The sequence below is a fragment of the Sciurus carolinensis genome, chromosome 14 (assembly GCF_902686445.1).
Source record: "Sciurus carolinensis chromosome 14, mSciCar1.2, whole genome shotgun sequence".
Lineage (NCBI taxonomy): Eukaryota > Metazoa > Chordata > Mammalia > Rodentia > Sciuridae > Sciurus > Sciurus carolinensis.
The window spans coordinates 63226034-63249562 of NC_062226.1; the positions used below are offsets into that span (position 1 = coordinate 63226034).

The 23529-nt window shown below is 34.8% G+C and overlaps 1 protein-coding gene across 6 annotated transcripts in view; it reads right to left on the bottom strand.

The window, feature by feature from the left end:
• Nucleotides 1-23529, bottom strand: part of Kdm4c (lysine demethylase 4C) — a 360726-nt gene that overhangs the window by 300809 nt on the left and 36388 nt on the right. For all 6 annotated transcript variants that reach the window (XR_007104946.1, XM_047524586.1, XM_047524585.1 and 3 more), the window contains 2 exons: nucleotides 13046-13221; nucleotides 7984-8098 (listed from right to left, as the gene is read on the bottom strand). Coding sequence is in view for 5 of the 6 variants with exons in the window: in XM_047524586.1 (XP_047380542.1) it covers nucleotides 7984-8098; nucleotides 13046-13221 (291 nt within the window). In the remaining variant the exon portion in view is untranslated. The remainder of the gene's footprint in view (nucleotides 1-7983; nucleotides 8099-13045; nucleotides 13222-23529) is intronic.

Below are 23529 nucleotides of genomic sequence, written 5' to 3' on the forward strand. Positions count from 1 at the left end.
ATATGAAAAAAGAAAGAAAGAAAGGGGTCAGTGATCCTAAGCACAGGAGATTTGAAAAAATAAAAAAATAAAGCCTAGATGGTTTAATCTTGTTTTAGAGCACTCAGATATGCAACTTCTCAGGCCAGGATTCAGATGATTCCTCAGCTCAGTCTTCTTCTCAGAGGACTGAACACTTTCCAAGGTACCACAGGCAAGAAACCATGGAGAAGGTACAAAATAGACTGTTAGCTCAGGGTCAATATGTAGTTGACAGATACGTCATTTGACACATTCCCACAAGTGTGAGACTGACAATGCATAACTGCTTCTTTAAAACTGGTGTAGTGAATAAAAGCATGCAGCAGCCCTTTTATTAGACTTATGACTTTGGAAAAGCAGTAACATCTTTGGGTACCAAGTTTTATCAAGTATAAAATGCCAGCAGTGTTTATTCTGCCTCATCCATGCCACTAGAATTCCCATATTCTGTAAGGTACCTTTTAATACAAAGTATTATTTGAAACTAGTAATCTAGATATGGTTGGTGCTAACACAAACTGAAATAGTCCTGTGAATGACATTACCTAAAACACCAGACCCACATAAATGTTTCTAATAGATCCACTACCATTTGCCCACACCCCTTTATCATGGATGATTCCTACATGTTCTGCTTGCTAGCATACCCTTCCAAAATTTAAGCAAGAAAAGCCACACTTTGGCTCTTTCCTGTGCCCCCACCTTTACCATAAAGTTTACAAAACTTGGTCCTGCCTATTCACAACAAATACATACTCATTTACCTAAAGATTAATTTCAGTAACACTTTAAACCTATAAGAGCTATGTTATCACTAAAGAATAAATGAATAAAAAATAGACCTGGAACTGAAATACCAAAAAAAAAAAAAAAAAAAAGGCATAATTTGAAACTGGTATAATACACAAGATAGCATTGGAATAAACTGAAATGAGCCTTCTGGAAAACAATGTTAGAAATATTTTAAAGGCAAAAAAAATTGCTAAAACCAACATGGTTCTTCATTGAGAAACATACATGTGCAAACATGTGCCATATATGTAAGCACATACCCATATAAAAGACCACAAGGGAAATTACAGAAAAGTATTTATTTGTTTGATAAGCTTATAATTTTATTTTCTTCATATTTTTCTATATATTCCAATTTTCCTACATGAGTGTGAATAACTTTAATAAACAATAAATTCTCCACATAAGTTACCTTATACTAATGAAAATTCAGAAAGGGAAGGAAGATGGACTGCTTTTTCTAACTTTAATTTTTAATATTTTAAATATATACATATTTAAAACACCATGTATTCATCATCTATCTTTAACTACAAATAGTTTACCAATCTTCTATATCCATCCCACTTTATTTTCAGAAGTATTTTAAAAACATGTCCAAGTGGGTGCAGTAGCACATGCTTACAATTCCAGCTGCTCAGGAGGCTGAGGCAGGAGGATCAAAAGTTTAAACCCAGTCTCAGAATCTTAGCAAACCCTTGCCTCAAAATGAGAAGAATACAGATCCAAGATACAACAAATATTAAAATATTTTTATTATTAATATTTAGAGCAGCAGTTCCTGGCTGCTGTATGGCATAAAACCAAGAAAGTAGACAAGCAGCTTTTCCACAAGGATCAGCTGGGAGAGACCCATCTAGCTGGGAACTCAGACGGGCTGGAGCAGGACAAACTGAAGACTGAACCCAAAAGGAGGAAATGTGTGGTCTGCAGCTGACATAGCGATTTAGAATTGTCTCCCCCACCACAGGAGTGGAACCCATTAAAGTCCTCCAGCGTGGACCAGCAAGTACCAGGAGCTGAAGATGTGCTGATTTAAAATCTCCAGACCAATTAGGACTCAGTGAAGAGGATGGAGCCTGCCCAAGCCTAAACCCTGCCTCAAGGAGTTGGGCCTACGGGATTACATCTCTCATTCCAGCTATCCAGAGGGTGAAGCATCACACTACAGAAGATCCCCACCTAAAACTGCTGAGAAGAGAAGCTGAGAATATTTTGAACTAAAAGAATTCTGTAAGTTTTCATCAAGATTTTTTTTCTTTTCTTTCGTAAAATTCTTTTTCACTGTTTAACTGTGACCTTAATGGTACATGGAAATTTATAGTTTCCTATTTCTCTTTTCTTCTCATCTCTAACATTTTTGATTAGTATACTTTAGTTTTGTATTTTTATTTATTTAATTTATTTTAATATTTGTTTTATATATATATATAGTTTCTCCTACATGTTTCCCTTGATTCTCTCTTCTCTTCTGTTAAAAGCCAATCTCTATTGTTCTCTCTTTTACTCTTCCTAATCTTTCACTTGTCTTCTCTCCTCCACCCTCGTAATCATCACATCCCATATCACTTCTGTTCTCTCCCTGCCCACCATTTGAAAGTGTAAACTCTTTGGCAAATTTGCTGTCTTTATTATAGGCAATAACTGATCATATCTTTTCTGTTTATTGTGATAATTAACATTGTAGACATCATAGTAGGAACTATTTGGTTTCATATTATAAATTGTTTGCATTGGTTGTTGTTGTTATTATCTGTCTCCCCCTAAACAGTGAGGTACTGGAAACCTTCAAGGATACTGTAAGTCCACAAGGTAGAAACTCTACTGCCCCAGATCCATACTTTTAGATGGGTAGACACACAAACAACATGAAAAAGCAAGAGAACAAATAGCCCCAAGCAAACCAAGGTACTCCAAAAACAGAATCCATCAACACCATAGTGGAAAAAACATTAGTGAAGGAGTTTAGAACGTACATAGTTAAACTGAAGTAAAGGATGATATAAGAGGGCGAATACAGGTAGGAAAAGATGACTTCGATAAAGAGATAGAGATTGGGGGGGGACAGAAATCCTTGAAATGAAGGAAACAATAAACCAAATTGAAAAGTCAAAGACTACTTGTAAAGTAGAACCTCAGGCAATGAAGGCAAAATATACAATCTTGAAAACAGAGTTGACCATGGAGAGAAGATGTTAAGAAACCATGAACAGAACTTCCAAGAATTATGGGATAACATGAAAAAAATCAAATTTAAGATTCATCACGATAGATGGAAGTGCGGACATACAAACCAAAGGAATGCAAAATTTTTTCAAATGAAATAGTATCAGAAAATTTTCTGAACTAAAGGATGAAATGGAAAATCAACACAAAAGGCTTACAGGACCCCAAATGTGCAAAATTACAAAAGACCCACATCAAGTCACATTGTAATGAAAATGCCTAGCATACAGAATAAGGAAAGAATATTAAAAGCCATGAGAGAAAAACATCAGATTACATATAGGGGGAAACCAATACAGATCTCAGCTGACTTTTCAACCCACACCCTCAAAGTTAGGAGGTACTGGAATAACATACACCAAGCTCTGAAAGAAAATGGATGCCAACCAAGAATCCTATATTCAGCAAAATTAAGCTTCAGATTTAAAGATGAAATAAAAACCTTCTATGATACACAAAAATTAAAATAATTAGCAACCAGAAGATGAAATGAAAAAAAAAAAAAAAGTGAGAACCAGCAAAGGAAGGAACTACACTAAAGGAATAGCTAATCAAAGAAGAAACTAATTAAAATTAAAACCTAGAAATAAACCAAAATGACCAGGAACACAAATAACCTTGAATATTAATGGCCTAAACTCTTCAATCAAAAGACACATATTAGCAGATTTGATTAAAAAACAACACCCAACAATATCCTGTCCCTAAGAGACTCATCTCATAGGCAAAGACATTCACAGACTAAAAGTGAAAGGATAGGAAAAAACATGTATCACTCACAAGGATCACCTAAACAAGAAGGGATTTCTATCCTCATATCAAAAACAGTAGACTTCAAGTCACAGTTAGTCAGAAGGGACAAAGAAGAACATTTCACACTGCTTAAGGGAATTATACATCCAAAAGACATAACAATCAAAAATATTTATGCCCCAAATATTAAGAGTATCTACATACATCAAACAAATCCTTCTCAACTTCAAGAATCAAATAGGTCACAACACAATAGGTTTGAACATTTTTATCCATATACATGAAAATAAATATAAATATATACACAAAAATATACATGAAAATATTTAAATGGATATGGATTTGTATATAGTTTTTTTTAGATGGATATTTACAATTTTGGTAAGATATAGGATATAATTATTTAACTATAATATGAAAATTTATGGATAAGATTTTGGTTGCCATTAGGGTACATATATATATATATATATATATATATATATATATATATATAAATAAATATATATATACACATATATATATAAATATATACAGAATATATGTGAAAATATATATGGATATTCAAACTGAAAAACTAAAAAGAAAATTTTAAAAAGAACAAAATGAGAAGAAGAAAAAAATTTTTTTTTAAAAGGGCTGGGAATGTAGTTCAATACTTAAGCACTCCTGGGTTCGAGTCCTGGTACCAAAAACAAACAAACAAATCCAACACCTCATGTTATTTCACCTATTACACATTTCAATGTGCACCTTAATTTGGTAAGTTTTAAAAAATCACATAGCTATCAAGCCATCATTTCATCTAACAGAAACAACAGTAAATCCCAGTGTTATCTAAGGTTCGGTTAACTTCAAAAAAACAATGGCCAGGCATGGTGGCACAAGCCAGTAGCCTTGGCTACTTAGCAAGACACTATCTCAAAAACATTTTTAAAGGCTAATGATCTAGCTCATTGGCACAGAACCCCTGGCTTCAATCTTCAGAACCAAAAAAAAAAAAAAAAAGAAAGAAAGAATGGCTTTTTCAGCCAGGCAACACCAGTCTGGGCAACTTAATGAGACACTGTGGCAAAAATAAAAAATAAAAAGGGCTGGAGATATAGCTCAGTGGTAAAGCAAACCTAGGTTCAATCCCAGTACTACTTTAAAAAAAAAAAAAAAAAAAAAAAAAAAAAAGCTGGGCACAGTGGCGCACACCTGTAATCCCAGCAACTTCGGAGGCTGAGGAAGGAGGATCACAAGTTCAAAGTCTGCCTCAGCAACTTGGCAGGGTTCTAAGCAACTTAGCGAGACCCTCTGTTTAAATAAAACACAAAAAAGGGCTGGGGATGTGGCCTCTGTGGTTAAGTGCCCCTGAGTTCAATCCCTGGTACCATAAATAAAAAAATAAGAAGAAGAAAATTGGTTTTCTCATTAATAGTATTCACAAAATCTATATGGCAAACTTGAAACTACCCTACCACCTCACATTCAGAATATACAAAGGACTATAAATCAAAAAAGAAAAGCAAGACAAAAAAGAAAAAAATTGTACAAGAAGCTCAATAGGACTTCTCTATAGGGGAAATTCAAATAGTCAATCAACATAAGAAAAAATATAACACAATTAAAAATACAAGACATTACTGCACACACCCAATGGAATGATTAAAAATCAAAAGGCTAACAATACTGTTAGAATGTGAAACAATGGGAACCCACAAACATTACTACAGGAAGTGTAAACTAGAAAAAAGTTTTCTTCAAAAGCCAACCATGTGTGTACCCTATGACCACTCCCGATACACAATAGAAATCTATTCTATGCCCCAGGAAACATATACAGTCATAAAAGTTTTGTGCATAAAAGTAAAAACTAGAAGCATCCAAAATGACCTCTAACAACAGAACTGTATTCATATAATCAAATGATATTAAGGCAAGAAAATAAATGAACTACAGCTACACACAATACAGAAGCTGGGAAACGTAAAAAGGTGTGAAATAAGTTAGACATATAAGAACATACACTATATAATTCTAGTTATATAAAATTCAGAAACAGTCCACAATGAGCTGTACTGTTAAGAAGGAAATTATTACTATGAATTCATAATAGTAGTTACCTTTGGAGGAAAAGGAGAGCCTATGGTAGGTAATGGGGCATGTAGAAAATTCTAGAGTGTCAGTATTTTTTCATTCATGTCAGAAGTGATAGATACATGGGTGTTCTCTTTTGCAAAAATTCATGAAGTTCTAAGTTTATGTTTGTAATAGCCAGGTTTTCATCATTGTGACATAATACCTGAGAAAAACAACTTAAAGGAGGAAAGATTGAATTTAGTTCACAGTTTCCAAGGTTTCAATCCATGGTCAGCTGGCTCCATGGCAGAAATGGCAAAAGGGGAAGGTAGAGAGAAACTGCTCACCTCATGGCAGCCAGGAAGCACAGGGGACAGGGAGAAGGGGGAGGTGGGGAGGGAAGGAAGGTGAGAGAGGGGAAGGAAAAGTTATCACTCTTCCACTGCATGACCTCAGTGACCTACTTCTTCCAACTAGGCCTCACCTCCTAACAGTTTCTACCACCTTCCAATAGAATATTCAAATATAACTCTATCAATGAATTAGTCTATTGATGAGGTCAAAGACCTCATGATCCAAACACTTCTCAAAAGCCCCACCTCTGAACAGGACTACATCAGGGACAAAGCCTTCAGCATATCAGCCTCTGGGGGCATTCCAGATTCAAATAACAATGTTTTATATAGCTCATGTTTTTAAAATAAAAAGGTTTTAAAATTAGCAGTAGTGGCACACACTGTAATCCAAGAGTCAGGAGGCTGAGGCAGGAAGATTACAAATTCGAAATCAGCCTAGTCAACTCAGCAAGATTTAAAATAAAAAAACTGGGGGATAAGGGGAAGGGGTGGGTTAGGGATGTAGCTCAGTAGTAGAGTGCCCCTGGGTTCCATTCCCAGTAACAGAAAAAAAAATTAATATAATAATGAATGTAAGTCACAAACAATCAGATACCAAATCTACCAGGTGCAAAAAAGTCTGTTAGGACACCTAAATCTCAATCATAAATCACTTATTAATTACAAAATGGAATCACTGACTACATCCATTATATTGGGGGGGGGGGGGGAGAAACATTTACAAATAACATTATTTGGAAAATTAGGGACATGAATATATCCTATATAAGGTGATAAATATAAATGTCAAGTTGTCTTATAATTAAAAGACACTTGCTGATCAACTTAAAGAATCACTGTTATAATGCCTGCAACTAAACTTTCAAATGCTACAGCAAAGAGAAAAACAAAGAAATTGAGACAAAGAAAGCTGAGACAAAGAGAAGCATTAAGCAAAAGTGGCAAAATAGCAATATCTGGTGAATCTAGGTGAAGGGTATCCAGCTTTGTGTTGCACTATTTCCACCTTTTGGTAGGTAATATATTTCAAAATAAAACAGAGAAGGGGAATTTCAAGAAGAAAAGACTAGTACACACAGTTTTAAAATAATCAGGAGGAGGCAAAAAGGATTAAATCTTGTAGAATGGATCATGGCCTTGAAAAAATGGCTAGAAAGACAAGAATAATGTATTTAAAAGAGGGAGGGGGATGGGGAGGAGTAGTTGTTCAGTGGTAGAGTGCTTGCCTAAACATGTGTGAGGCACTGGGTTCTATTCTCAGAACCACATATAAATAAATAAAATGAAGGTTCATCAACACCTCAAAAATATTAAAAAGGAAAAAAAAAAGAAAAATCTTACAATTTATTTTTGGAAAAAAAGAATATAAGCCTATTCAAATATAACTTTTAGATGATTAGAAAGGTCTAGAAGAATACATCTAAAATTCTATTTTTGCTTTAAGGTGACAGTAAGATAATATTCCTTGTTTTATGAACATTTTTATAATGTCCCTATGCTTAAATTTTTTTAATGTAATGTATAGACCAGCCAGATAAACACATAATATATTACTTTCAATAATTGCAGGTATTTGTACAAAAAGCTGGCTTCAATTTAGAAAATTACCAGATACAAAAATCCTATTGATGAATGTATGTTTCCTCATAAATGTTGAAGTATGGATCACCTAAAAGTCCAACAAATGACTACTTCTTAGCTATTTAAAATGGTAATAAAAACAGTATCACCAAATGATCCTTTACAAAACTTACTACAAGCATAAATATACCTCATCATATATGCTCCCATTAATATCTGCGCCATAGATAGGTGCCACAAAAGTTAAGTTCTTCCAGTACTTGCGCTCCAAATCTTCATAGTCCAAATATCTTGGAGTACAGTATCTGTAAACATGAAAAAAAAAGTACCAACCAGTAAGACAATTTTAAGGGTCTTCCTATCCATCTAAAGAGAAACAAAACACTTTCTAAACAAAATCCTCCCAAAACAGATACTCATGCTGTCAAATCTAACAGATAAACGAATATACAAATCTAACAAATATACAAATGTATGCCACAGATACTTGAATACTCTCAATATTCCTAAATAACTCTATATAATCACTTCATAGTCTTTATTAGTAAGAAGAATATTTTCATTAATGTATCAATAGAAACAATATTAGTATAAGAAAGTATTTTAATTTTTAAAAATACTTAACTATACAAAAAAATGTTAAAGAATTATGTAAAAGACATAATGCCTATGGAAAAATCGACAAAGGACAACCTCACTAACAATCCAACAAAGTTTAAAACTAGAGTAAGCCTGGGTGCTATGGCACACACCTATAATCCCAACAGCTTGGGAGGCTGAGGCAGGAGGATCACAATTTCAAAGCCAATGTCAGTAATATAGCAAAGGCCCTAAGCAACTCAGTGAGGCCCTATCTCTAAGTAAAATTTAAAAAAAAAAAAAAAAAAGGAGCGAGGGTTGTGGCTCAGTGGTTAAGCACCACTGAGTTCAATGCCTAGTACAAAAAAAAAAAAAAAAAAAAAAAACTAGAATAAGATACTATTCAGATATTAAATTGGCAATGCTTAAAATATTTATGGTAGGGAAAAAATGACTCTTAACATACCTGGAGAGGAAGTATATACTGGCATGACCTTTCCAGAATATTATTTTTCAGCACAATATCAAAAATCAAAAAATAAATACCTTCACTTTAAAATCCAACTCTAGAAATCATTCTAACACAAAGATAAATATCACAAGAGATTATCCAGGATATTTGCTTCAACATTAACTGAAAACACTAGCTAACACCTAGCAATTAATGATTAGTTTTTAAAAACACTGAATATAAAATAGATTTCTATGTACTAAAATTAAAATCTGCTCATAGCAAATAAAGCAGGTTACAGATAAATATGTATACTATGATCCTGTTGATATAAAAAAGTACTAATTGTACATTAAATGGTCATAAAAAAGTATATCAAATCATTAATATTAATGGTTCTCTCACACAGGAATTAAAGAACTTACTTCTCTGAATTTTTAGCAATAATTTATCCAAAAAAAAAAAAAAAATTCCTCATGAGAAAAAAATCAAAGAAACAAATTGAGAAAACAAAGAAAGCAAAATAGTTTTTAGCAGTATAAAGCATAATGAATATTTTATATTAACTACATCTACATTCACTAGAGTGGAAAACAAAAAGTAGCTAGCTATATTATACAAAATGACTTAATTTGATCTTTTTTTGAAATACAGAACAACAGACTGATTTACCCAGAACACTAGAATCTCACTGCACAGCCAAAATAAAAAGAATGGGCATGAAAGCAACTTTACTTTGACATTATTTCACCCCATCTATTCGTAGGTTCCAGAAGTACCAGGAATTCCAGATACAAGCTAACCAGAGGCCAGAATCAGATGATAAAAACAGATGCACATCCCTACTCCCCAGAGCACAGATCACAGGACAGCAGAAAGGAAAGAAGGCAGCAGAAATGTCATTTATTAGGACTTCTAGAAAATCTTCTTGGATTTTGAAAACTGAAGCCTTAAACTGCCTTACACTATTTAAGAAGACTTACAGAATCTATCACTATACCAAATCAGAATCAATTTGTTCAAACTCATAACTCTGAAAGAGAAATCTAAAGTTTGATATTGTCCATTGAGATCAAATCTTAATATCTTTAAATATTTGAAACAAATGCTCATTCTAAAATAGAAAAGTGACCAATTCACTTGCCTAATACCTGACTCTAATGAATTCTGGGTACAAATTCCATCCCTAATGTACTCTTAAATAACCACAGGTGTTCTACAAATTCTGTGTCAATTCACTCACAACTGATTCATTCACACCTTTTCACCCAGAACCTTTTACTCTCTGTAGCACACTCTTAAGAGGTGAGCCCCAGTCGAAAGTTTTCTCTGATAAGTGCATGACAATATATAATGATGGGGGCTGGGGGGGCTGGGGGGAGAAGAATGAAGGAACTTTGGATGGTACAGAGGAAAAAGAGTGGGAGGGGGTGGGGATGGAAAAACAGTAGAATGAAACAGTATTACCCTATATATATATGTATGATTACATGAATGGCATGAATATACACAGTGTACAACCATAGAAATGAAAAGTTGTACCCCATTTGTATACAATGAATCAAAATGTGTCTGTAAAAATAAAAAAATATTTTAATAAAAAAAAAAGAGGTGATTCCCCAGGACCAGGTTACCTGATCTGAATCCAGATTTGGCTATTAAAAACTATATAAAGAAATCAGGCATGGGATACATGCTTGCAATCCCAGTGATTCAGTGATTTGGGAGGCTGAGGAAGGAAGATTTCAAGTTTGAGGTCAGTCTGGGTTAACTTAGTAAGACCCTGTCTCAAAATAAAACTTTTTAAAAGGCTGGAAATGTAGTTCAGTGCTCAATGTAAGAGTGCTTGCCTAACATGCGTGGAATCCTGGGTTCATTTCCCAGTACTGCAATCAAGCTACATAAACCTGGACAGAGTCAGGAAGATGCATTATTTTGGGACTCAGTTATTACTCTGTAAAACAGGGATAAAAAACAGTTGAGCTGTTGAGAAAATCACCAGGTAACTGTATAATGCACTTAGTTCTGTGCCAAGAAGGAAGTACAGATAAATAACATAGACAAAACAAAGAGTATTAATCAGCTCTATAAGTTTCTTTGTTATAGCTATATTGAAAGTCTCCGGATTTTCTTTGGACCATGTTGTGTTATCAACCACATGAGTATACCATCCCCTCAGTTTACACTAAGCACAGTATGTACTTGGTATAAGGTACTAAAAGAAAAAGGTAAGGTACTAAAGAAAAACAGATGAATGGAGCCCTATGAAAATTACTCCAGTCTCGGCACCATTCTGCAACAAACACGAAGATCATGTGAGTTCTGCATAGACAGTAAAAGCCTTGCCTTGAACACAGAAACACATTCCATTGGCATATGAAATAAATTTCCAGCACCAGGCACAGAGACTTATAATCCCAGTGGCTCAGGAGGCTGAGGCAAGAGGATGGCAAGTTCAAAGCCAACATCAGCAACTTAGGGAGGACCTAAGCAACTTAGTGACCCTGTATCAAAATTTTTAAAAATAATGAGGACTGGGAATGTGGTTCAGTAGTTGAATGGTCCTGGGTTCAACCTCTGATGAAGAGGGAGGAAAGGAGAGAGGGATGGGGGCGGGGGAGAGGAGGGAAGGAAGGGAGGGAGGAAGGAAGTACGAAAGGAAGGAAGGAATTTCAACGTGAAACTGGCATAGGAAATATAAAATAAGAATTGCAAAGGTATTTTAACATTATAACAATTATCATAAAATCAATCCAAACCAAATCCAAACTTCTTTCAAAGTTAACTTTGAAAGAAAAAAAATTTAATCTAGAAGTAACTTTTCAGACAATTCCTCATATTAGATTCCACTACTAAAAAAAAAAAAAAAAAAAAAAAAAAAAAAAAAAAAAAACACAAAAACAAACTATGCTTAAAAATCATCTTTCAACTCCAGAATACCAAGAAAGGTAAATTCTGCTAATAAGTCAATCTTTATAATCTACTATCTAATAATTTATATCACTTCAAGTGTATTTTAGTTTTCATGATACTACTTACTTATTCAAAGCTGCAAATAGAAATTCAACTCAATGAACTGATCTATCAACACTTTAAGAGTAACACTAGAAATGGTTACTAAAAATGGGACAACAGAATACAGTAAACAGTTTACTAGTAAACAATTAGGAAATGCCCATTTTCTTGCTTCAATTGTATTGTACTTATAATTCTGAATTTGAATGCTAATGAACTCCATCTATAATGACAGTTTCAAATTTTCAATGAAATTTGAAAGAATGAGGTTCTACCAATGCCTTCCCTTCTCATTCACACCCATCCAGGAATTTGGACAACTATTTTTTTTTATTGGCCTTCTGAGTTTGATTTAGTTTGGTTTTGTCATATTAATGCTGTCATGTAGGGCCTTAACTACATCACAATAATAATCTTAACTGTGATAATTTTTAAATATATTCACAAATCCTTCATTAGTCTTCCCTTCAAGAAGTAGAACTTCATTCTCTTCCCCTTAGCAACTGGCTTGGAACAAAATATGGCAGAAGTGACAGTGTGCCGCTTCTGGGACAGGTCATGAGAAGATACTGTGATTTTCATCTTGCTAACACGCCCTTGGATCACTTGCTCTGGAAGAGCCATCTGCCACAACATGAGGAGTAGTCCATTTGACAAACAACTAAGGACTCCAGCCAATCGCCTCATAAGGGGAGCACTTCTCAAAGACTCTCGTCCAGGAAACATTCAGATGACAAGCAGACCCAGCCAACATCTTGGCTGCAACCTCATGAGAGACCCTGAGCCAGAACCACCAAGCTAGGCCACTCCTAGATTCCTGACCTCCATAAAATTATAAGCGTGCGTGCGTGTGTGCGTGTGTGTGTGTGTGTGTGTGTGTGTGTGGTTTTAGCACTGTCACACAAAGAAAATTTTGCCCAACACAAGATGAATCAAAAGCTCATGGCAGAGTTGGGGATGTAGCTCAGTGGCACAGCCCGTGCCTAGGTATTATAAATAATAAAATGTAAAGTAATTTCCATAACAGTAAACAAAAGGTTAGTAAACAACCACCTAATGAGAAAAAAGCAGAAACAGTTAAATGAAGGCTGAAATGTTATACATGAATCTCCTTCTTTTCATTATAAGCTCCCCTGTCTACTTGGTTTCTTACTATGTTCATTTCTTTTTTTTAAAGAAATAGAAATAGCAAACTGAATCTACTCACTTGCCACTGTTGGCCAACTGCCTGAACTCCTTCACGGTCATAGCTTTTTTCTGGATGTTGTACTGAGTGAACAGTCCTGACTGTCCTGTGACCATCTGCTGAATTGGTGCTGGAATAAGCAAATTATCAATGTCATCATAGCATTGTCTTGGCTTCCATTCCTTAGGGGGAATCACCTAAAAATAAAATAATAATAATTAACTTAAAAATATTCTAAGTAATTATTTAGCTTTTATATTCAATGATCTACAACTGAAGAATTTCTCAGAATCTCTGACAAGTACGTAATAAAAAAAAAAGATTTGCAATAAAGAAATATGATTTTTAATAGCAAAATTTTTTGAGTACTCACTATATCCAATACTAGAAATGTACTAATTCCCCTTTGAATTGGTACTATTATCATCTTGATTTTAACAATAAAATTAAAAGACACACAGAAGTAAACGTTGTACTGAAATTCAAGTGGCCAAAGACAGGTTGAGTTGAAATTCGAACTGAAACAGTATAACAGAATTCACACTGAGCCATTATATGACCCTGCCTCTCAACAGAAGGTGAAATTGTACCTATATAAATCATTTCATCCTCAAAGAAGTTTGCCTTTATTCAATTTTATCTAAACATCTAACTGTGCTACTTTCAATAATATGAAAAAAAATAAGTAACTAGTTATTTACTCAATTATTATTTTCTCTATAGACCTCTTATGCAATATAGCAAATAGGGTAGTGGTACACTAGTAAATGTTTAAAAACCACCTTTCTGAGAAGATGGGTAAACTTTAATTTGTAGTGTTTCCTTTTTCCAGGATGTTCCTATTTCCAGTGATGTACCATCACTGCCAACTGAACCTACCAATGTGTCATCACTAAACATGGAGCTAGGAAGGGAACTATCAGTACTCACACGCCAATATGAGGTGGGATTAGCACACCACTGTTTTCCCATAGTGTAGTAACACTTAAATACTAACAATGAAAAGATCCAGAAACATTAGAATCAAAAATACATATTTAGGGATGTAGGGATGTAGCTTAGTTGGTAGAGCTTGCCTATAGCAAGCACAGAGACCTGAGTTCAATTCCCAGCACCGAGGAAAAAAAAAAAAAAACACTATCTATCTATACACACACACACACACACACACACACACACAGATGACTTAAAAAGGGACAAAGTCAAGAAGTCATGAAGTTGCAATTTATGATTGGAATTTTTCCACCTTAGAAGGTGTCTATATTTTTTAAGAAAAACTGTTTTCTAAAAAATTATTTAAGAAATATAGCAATCATACAAAAAATGTAAATGACAAATACACAGCTCTGGGAATTATTAGAAAGCAAACATCAGAGTAATCAATGTCCAGGTATAAAAAGTAGAAGACTGCTGGTACCCAGTAGCTCTGCAAGTACCCTTTTCCAAACAAACACCCCCTCTGGAACAAAAAAGCAACCATATCATGGCATTCATGGTAATATTTTTCTTACTGGGTTTTAGTTTTATGGATGAGTATACATCACTAAATACAAGTTTTTGAAATGCATAAAAATGTAAGCATATGGTATGTGTTGAGGTTTATCTTCTATATCTTTACTTCACCTTCACCAACATTTTGTGAGATTTAAATATGATGACCTATGCAGATGAAGCTCATAAATTTTCACTCCCACTAATTCCCTCATATAAGTATTTATCACATTGGTGAGCATTGTAATGGTATAAATTTTTTTGAAAAATGTACACATTTTTCAAAAAGTCAATGGTCATTTGACTTATTCTAATTAGTGACCATTGAAAATAATACTATTAATATTCTTATATCTTCTCTTACATATGTGCACAGAGTTCTATAAAATATAATAAGTACATAACAACTCTAGCAATGAAATCACTGGTACAAACCAGGTGCAATGGTGCACACCTGTAATCCCAGCAACTCCAACTGCTGAGGCAGGAGGATTAAGTTCAAGGCCAAACTGAGCAATTTAGGGAGGCCCTGGGTAACCCTGTCTCCAAATAAAAAACAAAAAGGGGAAGGGGGCATGGTTCAGTGGTTAAATATCACTAGGTTAAATCCCCAGTACTTAAAAAAATAAATAAATTTACTGGGGTAGGGGATACTTGTAACTCAAATTTTTAAAAGCTATTACCAAACTTTTGCCAAAGTAGTTGTTCCTATTCACAATTCTTCCAGCAAGATACTAGAATTCCAGTTCCTCTGCATTTTATTTTTTTTTCCCCAATGGGGGAGAGGTTTACCAGGATTGAACTCAGGGGTACTTGATCCCTGAGTCATATCCCCAGCCCTATTTTGTATTTTATTTAGAGACAGGGTCTCACTGAGTTGCTTAGCACCTTTGCTGTTGCTGAGGTTGGTTTTGAACTCAGGATCCTCCTACCTCAGTCTCCAGAGCCGCTGGGATTATAGGCATGTGACACGGCACCCACCTCCAGTACGTTTTGATCATCACTTGATAATGTCCATCATTTCAATTTTAGTCTTTCTATTAAGTGTATAATTGTACACAAGCATAGATTTTATTTTCCTGATAACTAAAGAACATTTTCATATGTTCACTGACTCTATTGATGTCCTATGTAAAATACTTATCCAAATCTCTTGACCATATTACCATTGCATCATTGTTCTTTTTCTTATTAAGAGGTCTTCTATATATAGTGAATATTCTTATGTGGAAAATGCACATGCTCACAAGAGAGCACAATTATTTTCTCCTATCCTATAACCATACCGCCAAACTTTTTTTCTTAAAAAGATTTATGATGTGATATAAAATACACTTATAAAATATCCAGATAGTATGTAATTCTTCACAGCTATAAAGATTGAGAATGTTAATCATCATCTAGTTATAATACCTCCAAAATATACTGTAAACAACAGGTTAGTTGTTAACATTTATTTTTAACAAAAGACTATACAATCACATATATATTATGGAATGTTTCATTTGCTTTCATGAAGAATTTAAAATACAATTACACATGAACAATTCAGAAAAATACTTACTAATAAATAATTTTACCTTCCAGACAGGTAACATTCTTCTTAACAGAAAATGACTGCTTCAGCTGTCATCTGCAATATATCTCCAGGATTCGTAATGCAATAATTTGTGCATATGTATATCTGTGTATATGGGTACCCACAAAACTTAAAAGTGTACCTTTAGTAAACAAGTGCAACCTTACTATTGATTATTTTGCATGTTTACATATAAAGTCTGATTACTTGTAAAGAAATACCACAAAAACAGTCCCAATTCTTTTAATAATTGGTCAATCTATAATCATTGTAATAGGCTTAGTTACTTGTGAACACACATGGAATTTCTGAAAGGTTCATATCTTACCTTACATCATAAGGTGTAGAAATGAGTGCTTCATGTATCAAACTATGAAATGTGTACATTTCTAAAACTTGTTTTATGCAGTATGAAGAGTAGATCAAGAAATTCCAAACCCTGGATAGCCAACAGTTTTCATTTCAAAAATTCTTCAGGGGGCTGGGGAGATAGCTCAGTCGGTATAGTGCTTGCCTTGCAAGCACAAGGCCCCGGGTTCGATCCCCAGCACCCAAAAAAAAAAAAAAAAAAAATTCTTCAGTTATGTCACTGAAGCAGGTTGGACATGACATGTTCTAGCTCCTTGTATTTCAAGTATCAAAGAAATATGAGACTCAAAAATCTTTCTAGTTTATAATTAAAAACTAAGCTTTAGGAAATGGATAAACATGTTTTGAAATAAGTTATTATTTGAAATGAGATTTTTTTGGTACTGGGGATTGACCAGCAGCACTTAACCACTGAGTCATATCCCCAGCCCTCTTTTATTTAGAGACAGGCTATCACTAAGTTGCTTACGGCTTCACTAAATTGCTGAAGCTGGCTTTGAACTTACAATTCTCCTTCTTCAGCCTCCCAAATTGCTGGGATTACAGGAGTGTAATCCCACAGTAACTGGTTCCTTTTTTTTTTTTTTTTTTTGGTGCTGGGGATCGAACCCAGGGCCTTGTGCTTACAAGGCAAGCACTCTACCGACTGAGCTATCTCCCCAGCCCCAGTAACTGGTTCCTGAAACAAATTCTTACACTAAGTGTTCATCTGTGTTAGGCTGATAAGCACTAGGTGTTTAATAAGATTTTAAACCTGAATATTTGCTCAAAAGTGATAAGGAATACAACTTGCCTATACAGTTTTGGAAGGGAAAAAAATCAAGTTTGATGTTTAAAACCTTCTCAACATTTTTCGCTTTACTGTTTGCTCCCTTTTGAATTGTAATAACTTATATTTCAATCTGAACATACCTATTTGGCCTTATAATATCTATAATGAAATGACTGACTTTGGAAATTGAATATTTTTAAAGCACTAGAAGAAGAATTTACTAAGATTATTTAATGTCTTTAAATGTTCCATGGGTTCAATCCCCAGCACCACAAAAAAAAATTAAAATTTTTTTTAAAAATAAAATCTTTAAATGTTAAATTTAAATTTCCTTAACAAGATCCCTAAAGCTCAATAAATAAAACCAAGAATCAGTAAGTGGGATTATATCAGGTTAAAAAGCTTCCACAAAGCAAGGAAACAACTAAGAGTATGAAGAGCGAGCCTACAGAATGCGAGAAAACGTTTGCCATCTGCTCCTTTATGGGAGGATTAACATCCAGAATAAATAAAGAACTCAAAAAGCTTAACAGCAACAAATAATAACCCAATCAATAAATGGGAAAAAAACTAAAACAGACACTTCTCAAAAGAAGTACAAATGACCAACAAATATATGATAAAAGTTCAACATCTCTAGACATCAGGGAAATGAAAATCAAAACTACATTAAGATTTCATCTCGGGGCTGGGGAGATAGCTCAGTTGGTAGAGTGCTTGCCTTGCAAGCACAAGGCCCTGGGTTGGATCCCCAATACCAAAAAAAAAAAAAAAAAAAAAAAAAAAAAGAAGAAGAAGAATAAAGATTTTATCTCACTCTAGTCAAAAGAGCAATTATCAAGAATGTAAGCAATAATAAAGTCAGGCATGGCGACTCGGGAGGTTGAGGTAGGAGGATCACAGGTTCGAAGACAGCCTCCGTAATTTAGTGAGAACCAAAGCAACTTAGTGAGACCTTGTCTCAAAATAAAAAACAAAAAGGGGCTGGATGTGGTTCAGTGGTTAAGCACCCTTGAGTTCAGTCCCTGGTACAAAAAAAAAAATAGTATATAAATAATATCTTCTGGCAAGGATATGGGGGGAAAAGATACATATATATTTTTGATGGGACCACAAATTAGTACAACCACTATGGGAACACTGTGGAGATTCCTCAAAAAACTAGGAACAAAACCACCATAGGACACAGCTATCTCACAGCCAAATAATTAAAATCAGCATACTATATTGAAACAGCCACATCAATGTTTACAGCAGCACAATTCACAATAGCCAAGTTATGGAACCAGTCCAGATGCCTGTCAATAGATGAATGGATTAAGAAAATGTGGTGTGTGTACACCATAGAATTTTACTCAGTCATGAAGAAGAAAGAAAATATGGCATTTGCCAGTAAATGAATGGAACTGGAGAACACCAGGCTAAGAGAAATACACCAGACTCAGAAAATCAAGGGTCAAATGTTTTCTCTCATATGCACAATACAGGAAAAAAGGGGGTCTGGGGTGGCTATCATAGATACAGGGAAGGTCAAAGAAGTTGAAGAGTAAGATCCAGGTGGGGAGGAAGGATAGGAAAGGGGAGCAAATGGGAAATGAATTTGACAAAATTCCACAATGTGCATGTATAAATATACCACGGCATATTTCACCTTTATGTATATATACATAAAGCACCAATTAATAATGCCAGACATGGCAGCTCACACCTACTAATCTCAGGGACTCAGGAGGCTGAGGCAGGAGGATCACAAATTCAAAGCCAGTCTCAGGAACTTGGTGAGGTCCTGTCTCTAAATAAAATATAAAAAGAGCTGGGGATGTGACTCAGTGGTTAAGCACCCCTGGGTTCAATCCCTGGTTCCACCCCTCCCCCCCCAAAAAAAACTATTAAGGGAATAGGGAATTGGGGGCTGAGAAGGGCAGGGAAAGGGGTGGGGGGCACCAGAGACTGAAATGGAGTAAATTTAATTCCATCTATGTATGATTTTCTCTAAACAAACCCAACTATTATGTATAACTATAATGCACTAATACAAGAAGGAAAAAAAAAAAAAAAGCCGGGCATGGTGGCACATGTCTGTAATCCCAGCAGCTGAGGAAGCTGAGGCAGCCTCATCAAAAGCAAGGCACTAAGCAACTCAATGAGACCCTGTCTGTAAACATAAAAGGATTGGGGATGTGGCTCAGTGGGAGTGCCCACTGGGAGAGGGAAGGAGGGAGAGAGTGGGAGACGGACAGAGAGAGAGGGACGGGGGGGGGGGGGGGGGGGGGGGGGGGAAGAAAGAAAAGAAAAAGAAAGAAAGAAAGACAAAGGAGGAAGGAAGAAAGAAAAGGAAGGAAGGAAGGAAGGAAAGGAGGGAGGGAGGGAGGGAGGGAGGGGATTTTTAACTCAAAATTCATGAAAGGAAAGGGAAAGGGGAAGGGAAAGGGAAAAGGAAAGGGAAAAGGAAAGGGAAAGAGAAAGGGAAGGGAAGGAAAAAGAAAAAGATCCTAGGGCACAGAAAATAACTGGTACCTTTAAAGTTTCAGAGTGGGCTGATTTGGGGGGGAAAAAAAGTCAAACAGAAAGGCCTGCTGCAACTGTTTCTAAAAGTTGCAGACAAGATCCCAGAATTAGCACAGCCCTTCAGAGTAAGCAACTTTTCCCTTTCTCCTTAGCCCACTAAATTTTCATCTTAGACAATATTATTATCTAACCTGGTGCTTAACATATAAAGTAGATGAATACTTTTCTTTCTGCTTCCCTTTAAAAAAAAAAAATCAGATGTCTCACTACAGAATAAATATGTCCTACTTTGAGATATTATTGGAACTGGAAGCTGAATAAAATTTTTAAGGAAATCTGTGAAAGCAGGGAATCAACACTACAAAAAAAAAAAAAAGGTACAACAAAATTAAACATTACATTACTATGCTGAGCCCTTTTTTCTAGCTTAAACTCAAAAATCATGATTCTTCTATGATATTAACATTAAAACACAGAAGTGAAAAACATTATTTTTCAAAAAGTATTTTATATATCAACATGGAATGATTTCAGTTCTCCTGTACTAAAAAGAAAACTACTACTGGCATGTATATCTAAAAAGAACAAAAAATAAATAAAATTTTTAAAAATTACAAAAAAAGAAAACTAATCTTAAAAACTTTGATTAACAGCTTAATATAACAATTTTAGTCAGTAGGGGCTTCACTGGGCCCCTAGTTAGTCTCTGAATTCCTCTTTTTTCTGTAGGAACTTTTGATTTTGCAAAATTCTGCTTAGATGTGTGCTGCTTGGGATGTACTTCATAAAAAATGTCTGTAGTCAAGCAATCCCCATTGTCCAGCTCAAGCTTTCTAATGCTATCTACTTGTAGTTGTCTTTCCATGATTTTTAGCTCAGGGCTATTGCAGCTAAAATACAGCATCCATTCTTTCACACTGCATTTGAACTAAAGGCACTGAGTAAACAAAAACTATGGACTCTGAATAGTCTCCTTCATGGGAATGTTTACAGAGAAAGAAATGGTAACATGCAGAATCCTGGGGAATCCTCTTTGACTCATCTTTTATTTCTGCTTTTGTTGTGTGGACCAAAACAATAATGGTGATTTTTTTATGTTTGTTGTTTTTGTTTTTTATGTATTTCAACTACACACAGTTGGAACTGTTATTCCCTTTTCCAAAGCCTGAAGTTTCTTGAGAAATAAGAAATGTACAGATATGGTTGCATATGCCTGTAATCCCAGCAACTTGGGAGGCTGAGGTTTGACTATAAATTCAAAGAAAATCTCAGCATTTTAGCAAGACTCTCCCTATAAAAAATAAAAATAGCTATGGATGTAACTCAGATTATGATATATTTGTTTTGGCCACTATTGGCAAACAAACCACCATGCTATGCCTTATTTAGGTTAGATTTTAGAATGACCAGGGATACGAATAGATATCATTGCATGGTACTACTAGTAGTAGCATTTCTTATTCCTTTGTGGGTGTGTGTGTGTGTGTCTGTCTCTGTCTCTCTCTCACTACTGGGGATTGAACCTAGGGGTACTTTAACTTGAACTACATCCCAAGTCAATTTTTTTTTTAATAATAATTTTCTTTTCCCCTTTTTTGAGACAGGGTCTTGCAAAGTTGTTTAGGACCTTCCTGAGTTGCTGAGGCTGGCCTGGAACTTGTGACACAAGCTTCTTAAGGGTATGTTTTGACAAATTTACATTTTTAACTTTAATCACATTTTTTTATTTCTGCCTTTCATGTCTGCTGTAATGTTCAGTTAAAAAAACTTTCCTATACTAGCACATAAAGACAGTCTATATTCAAGGAATGTTAAGGTTTTGTTTTACATATAGATCTATAATATAATATACAACTGTGAAAGCTTTGTGTCAAGCGTCACAGGATAAAGAAACTTGGGGTTGGGGTGAATAATGTATTCAATGTTATATAGGTAATAAATGAAAGACTTATTAACTGAAAATGAGCTGTCAATTTTAAAATTAATTTTCATATGCAATATAAGGATACCACACATCTTATTTCTTCCAAGGCATATCAGTTAAAAATGAGAATATAGACAACCATAGTGTATATTATTGAAAACGTACTTAATTCTTTTAAACATGAATAATCATACCATATGAATATGGATAAGATACATTATCATGAGAACACACTGAAAGGGAAGAGGACTTTTTAAAGTATTATAAATACCAACTTTTTCTATTAATCAGCAATTAGTCTAAACAATTCAAAAAACATGGGGATTTATTCAGATTACTCTTTAGAAAAATGTATATATTAATATAATATTTTTATTTTTGTTTTTGTTTTATTTGCGGTGCTAGGGATTTGAACCCAGGGCCTTGTGCTTGAGATGCAAGCACTCTACCAACTGAGCTATATCCCCAGCCCTTAATATAATATTAATTAAGCAAAAATTAATATTAGGTTTAGAGTCAAGTATATGTCCCTATCTTACAAAAAAGGCAAGCTGGGCACAGTGGAACAAGCCTATAATCCCAGATGCTCGGAAGGCTGAGGCAGGAGGACTGCCAAGTTCAAAGCCAGCCTCGGCAACTTAGTGAGGTCCTATGCAACTCAGGGAGACTCTGTCTCTAAAATATTTAAAAGGGTTGGGGATGTGGCTCAGTGGTTAAGCACCCCTGGATTCAATCCTTGGTACCAAAAAAAAAAAAAAAAAAAAAAAAAAAAAAGGCTGTGGCTTCTCTATAAAAAAAATCTTCGAAATAATTGGAAGAGAAAAGCATACAATAAATTTACAAAAACCCCAAATGTTACCTTCTGCACATGTTTCTCTTGATTAAAGAATTCAGAAAGAACATTAAAATATTTAGAGGTCAGGGCTGTGGCTCAGTAGTAGAGCATTTGCCTGGCATGTGTGAGGCCCTGGATTTGATTCTCAGTACCACATATAAATAAATAAAATAAAGGTTCATCAACAACAAAAACTTTTTTTTAAATATTTAAGTTTAGGAGCTGGGGTTGTGGTTCAGTGGTAGAGCACTTGCCTAGCACATGTGAGGCATTGGGTTCAATTCTCAGCACCACATAAAAATATTTTTTTAAAAAAAAAGGTCCATTGACATCTAAAAAATATTTTTTAAAAATACTTAATTTTAGACACAATAAAATATTATTTTGAACCATAATTTTACATATTAAAACATTAAATTTTCTTACATAAGATATGAACTCAAGCACTACATAGTCTTTAAAAGATTCCAAAGCTACACAAATTAAGCAAACCTATTCCTTTTAACGTTTACTTTCCTGATTATATCAAAACAGAATACACATTTGACATCACTATTCCCCCAAAGCCAGGTGGGTTCCTATATCTCACAGAACACTCCAGATAAAAAAGGCACTGGTACTCCCCCCCTCCCCAGGATTGAACCCAGGGCCTTAGTGCTTATGAGGCAAGCACTCTACCAACTGAGCTATATCCCTAGCCCCTGTACTATCTTAAAATAAGCTGTTACTACTACCATCCACCTACTACCATTTATCTACTGAGGAAAGAACGAGGAGGAAAGGCAGTGTTTCTCCAATCTTTCTTTACCTTGTGGGCAAAAGCAGCAAACTCTTGAGCTGTTCATGAAGCTACAGTATGTGCTTAAACCGTAGCCCACGACAGTCTATGTCCAGATTAATATTAGGGACAAATTTTGCCATTATGCATTATGAAAAAATTCATCACAATCTCCCTCCAAAAGAACAACAGAAGCTCTACATATTTCAGGAAACCACCATTCTTTTCCCTTTCCCAACTAGACCATCA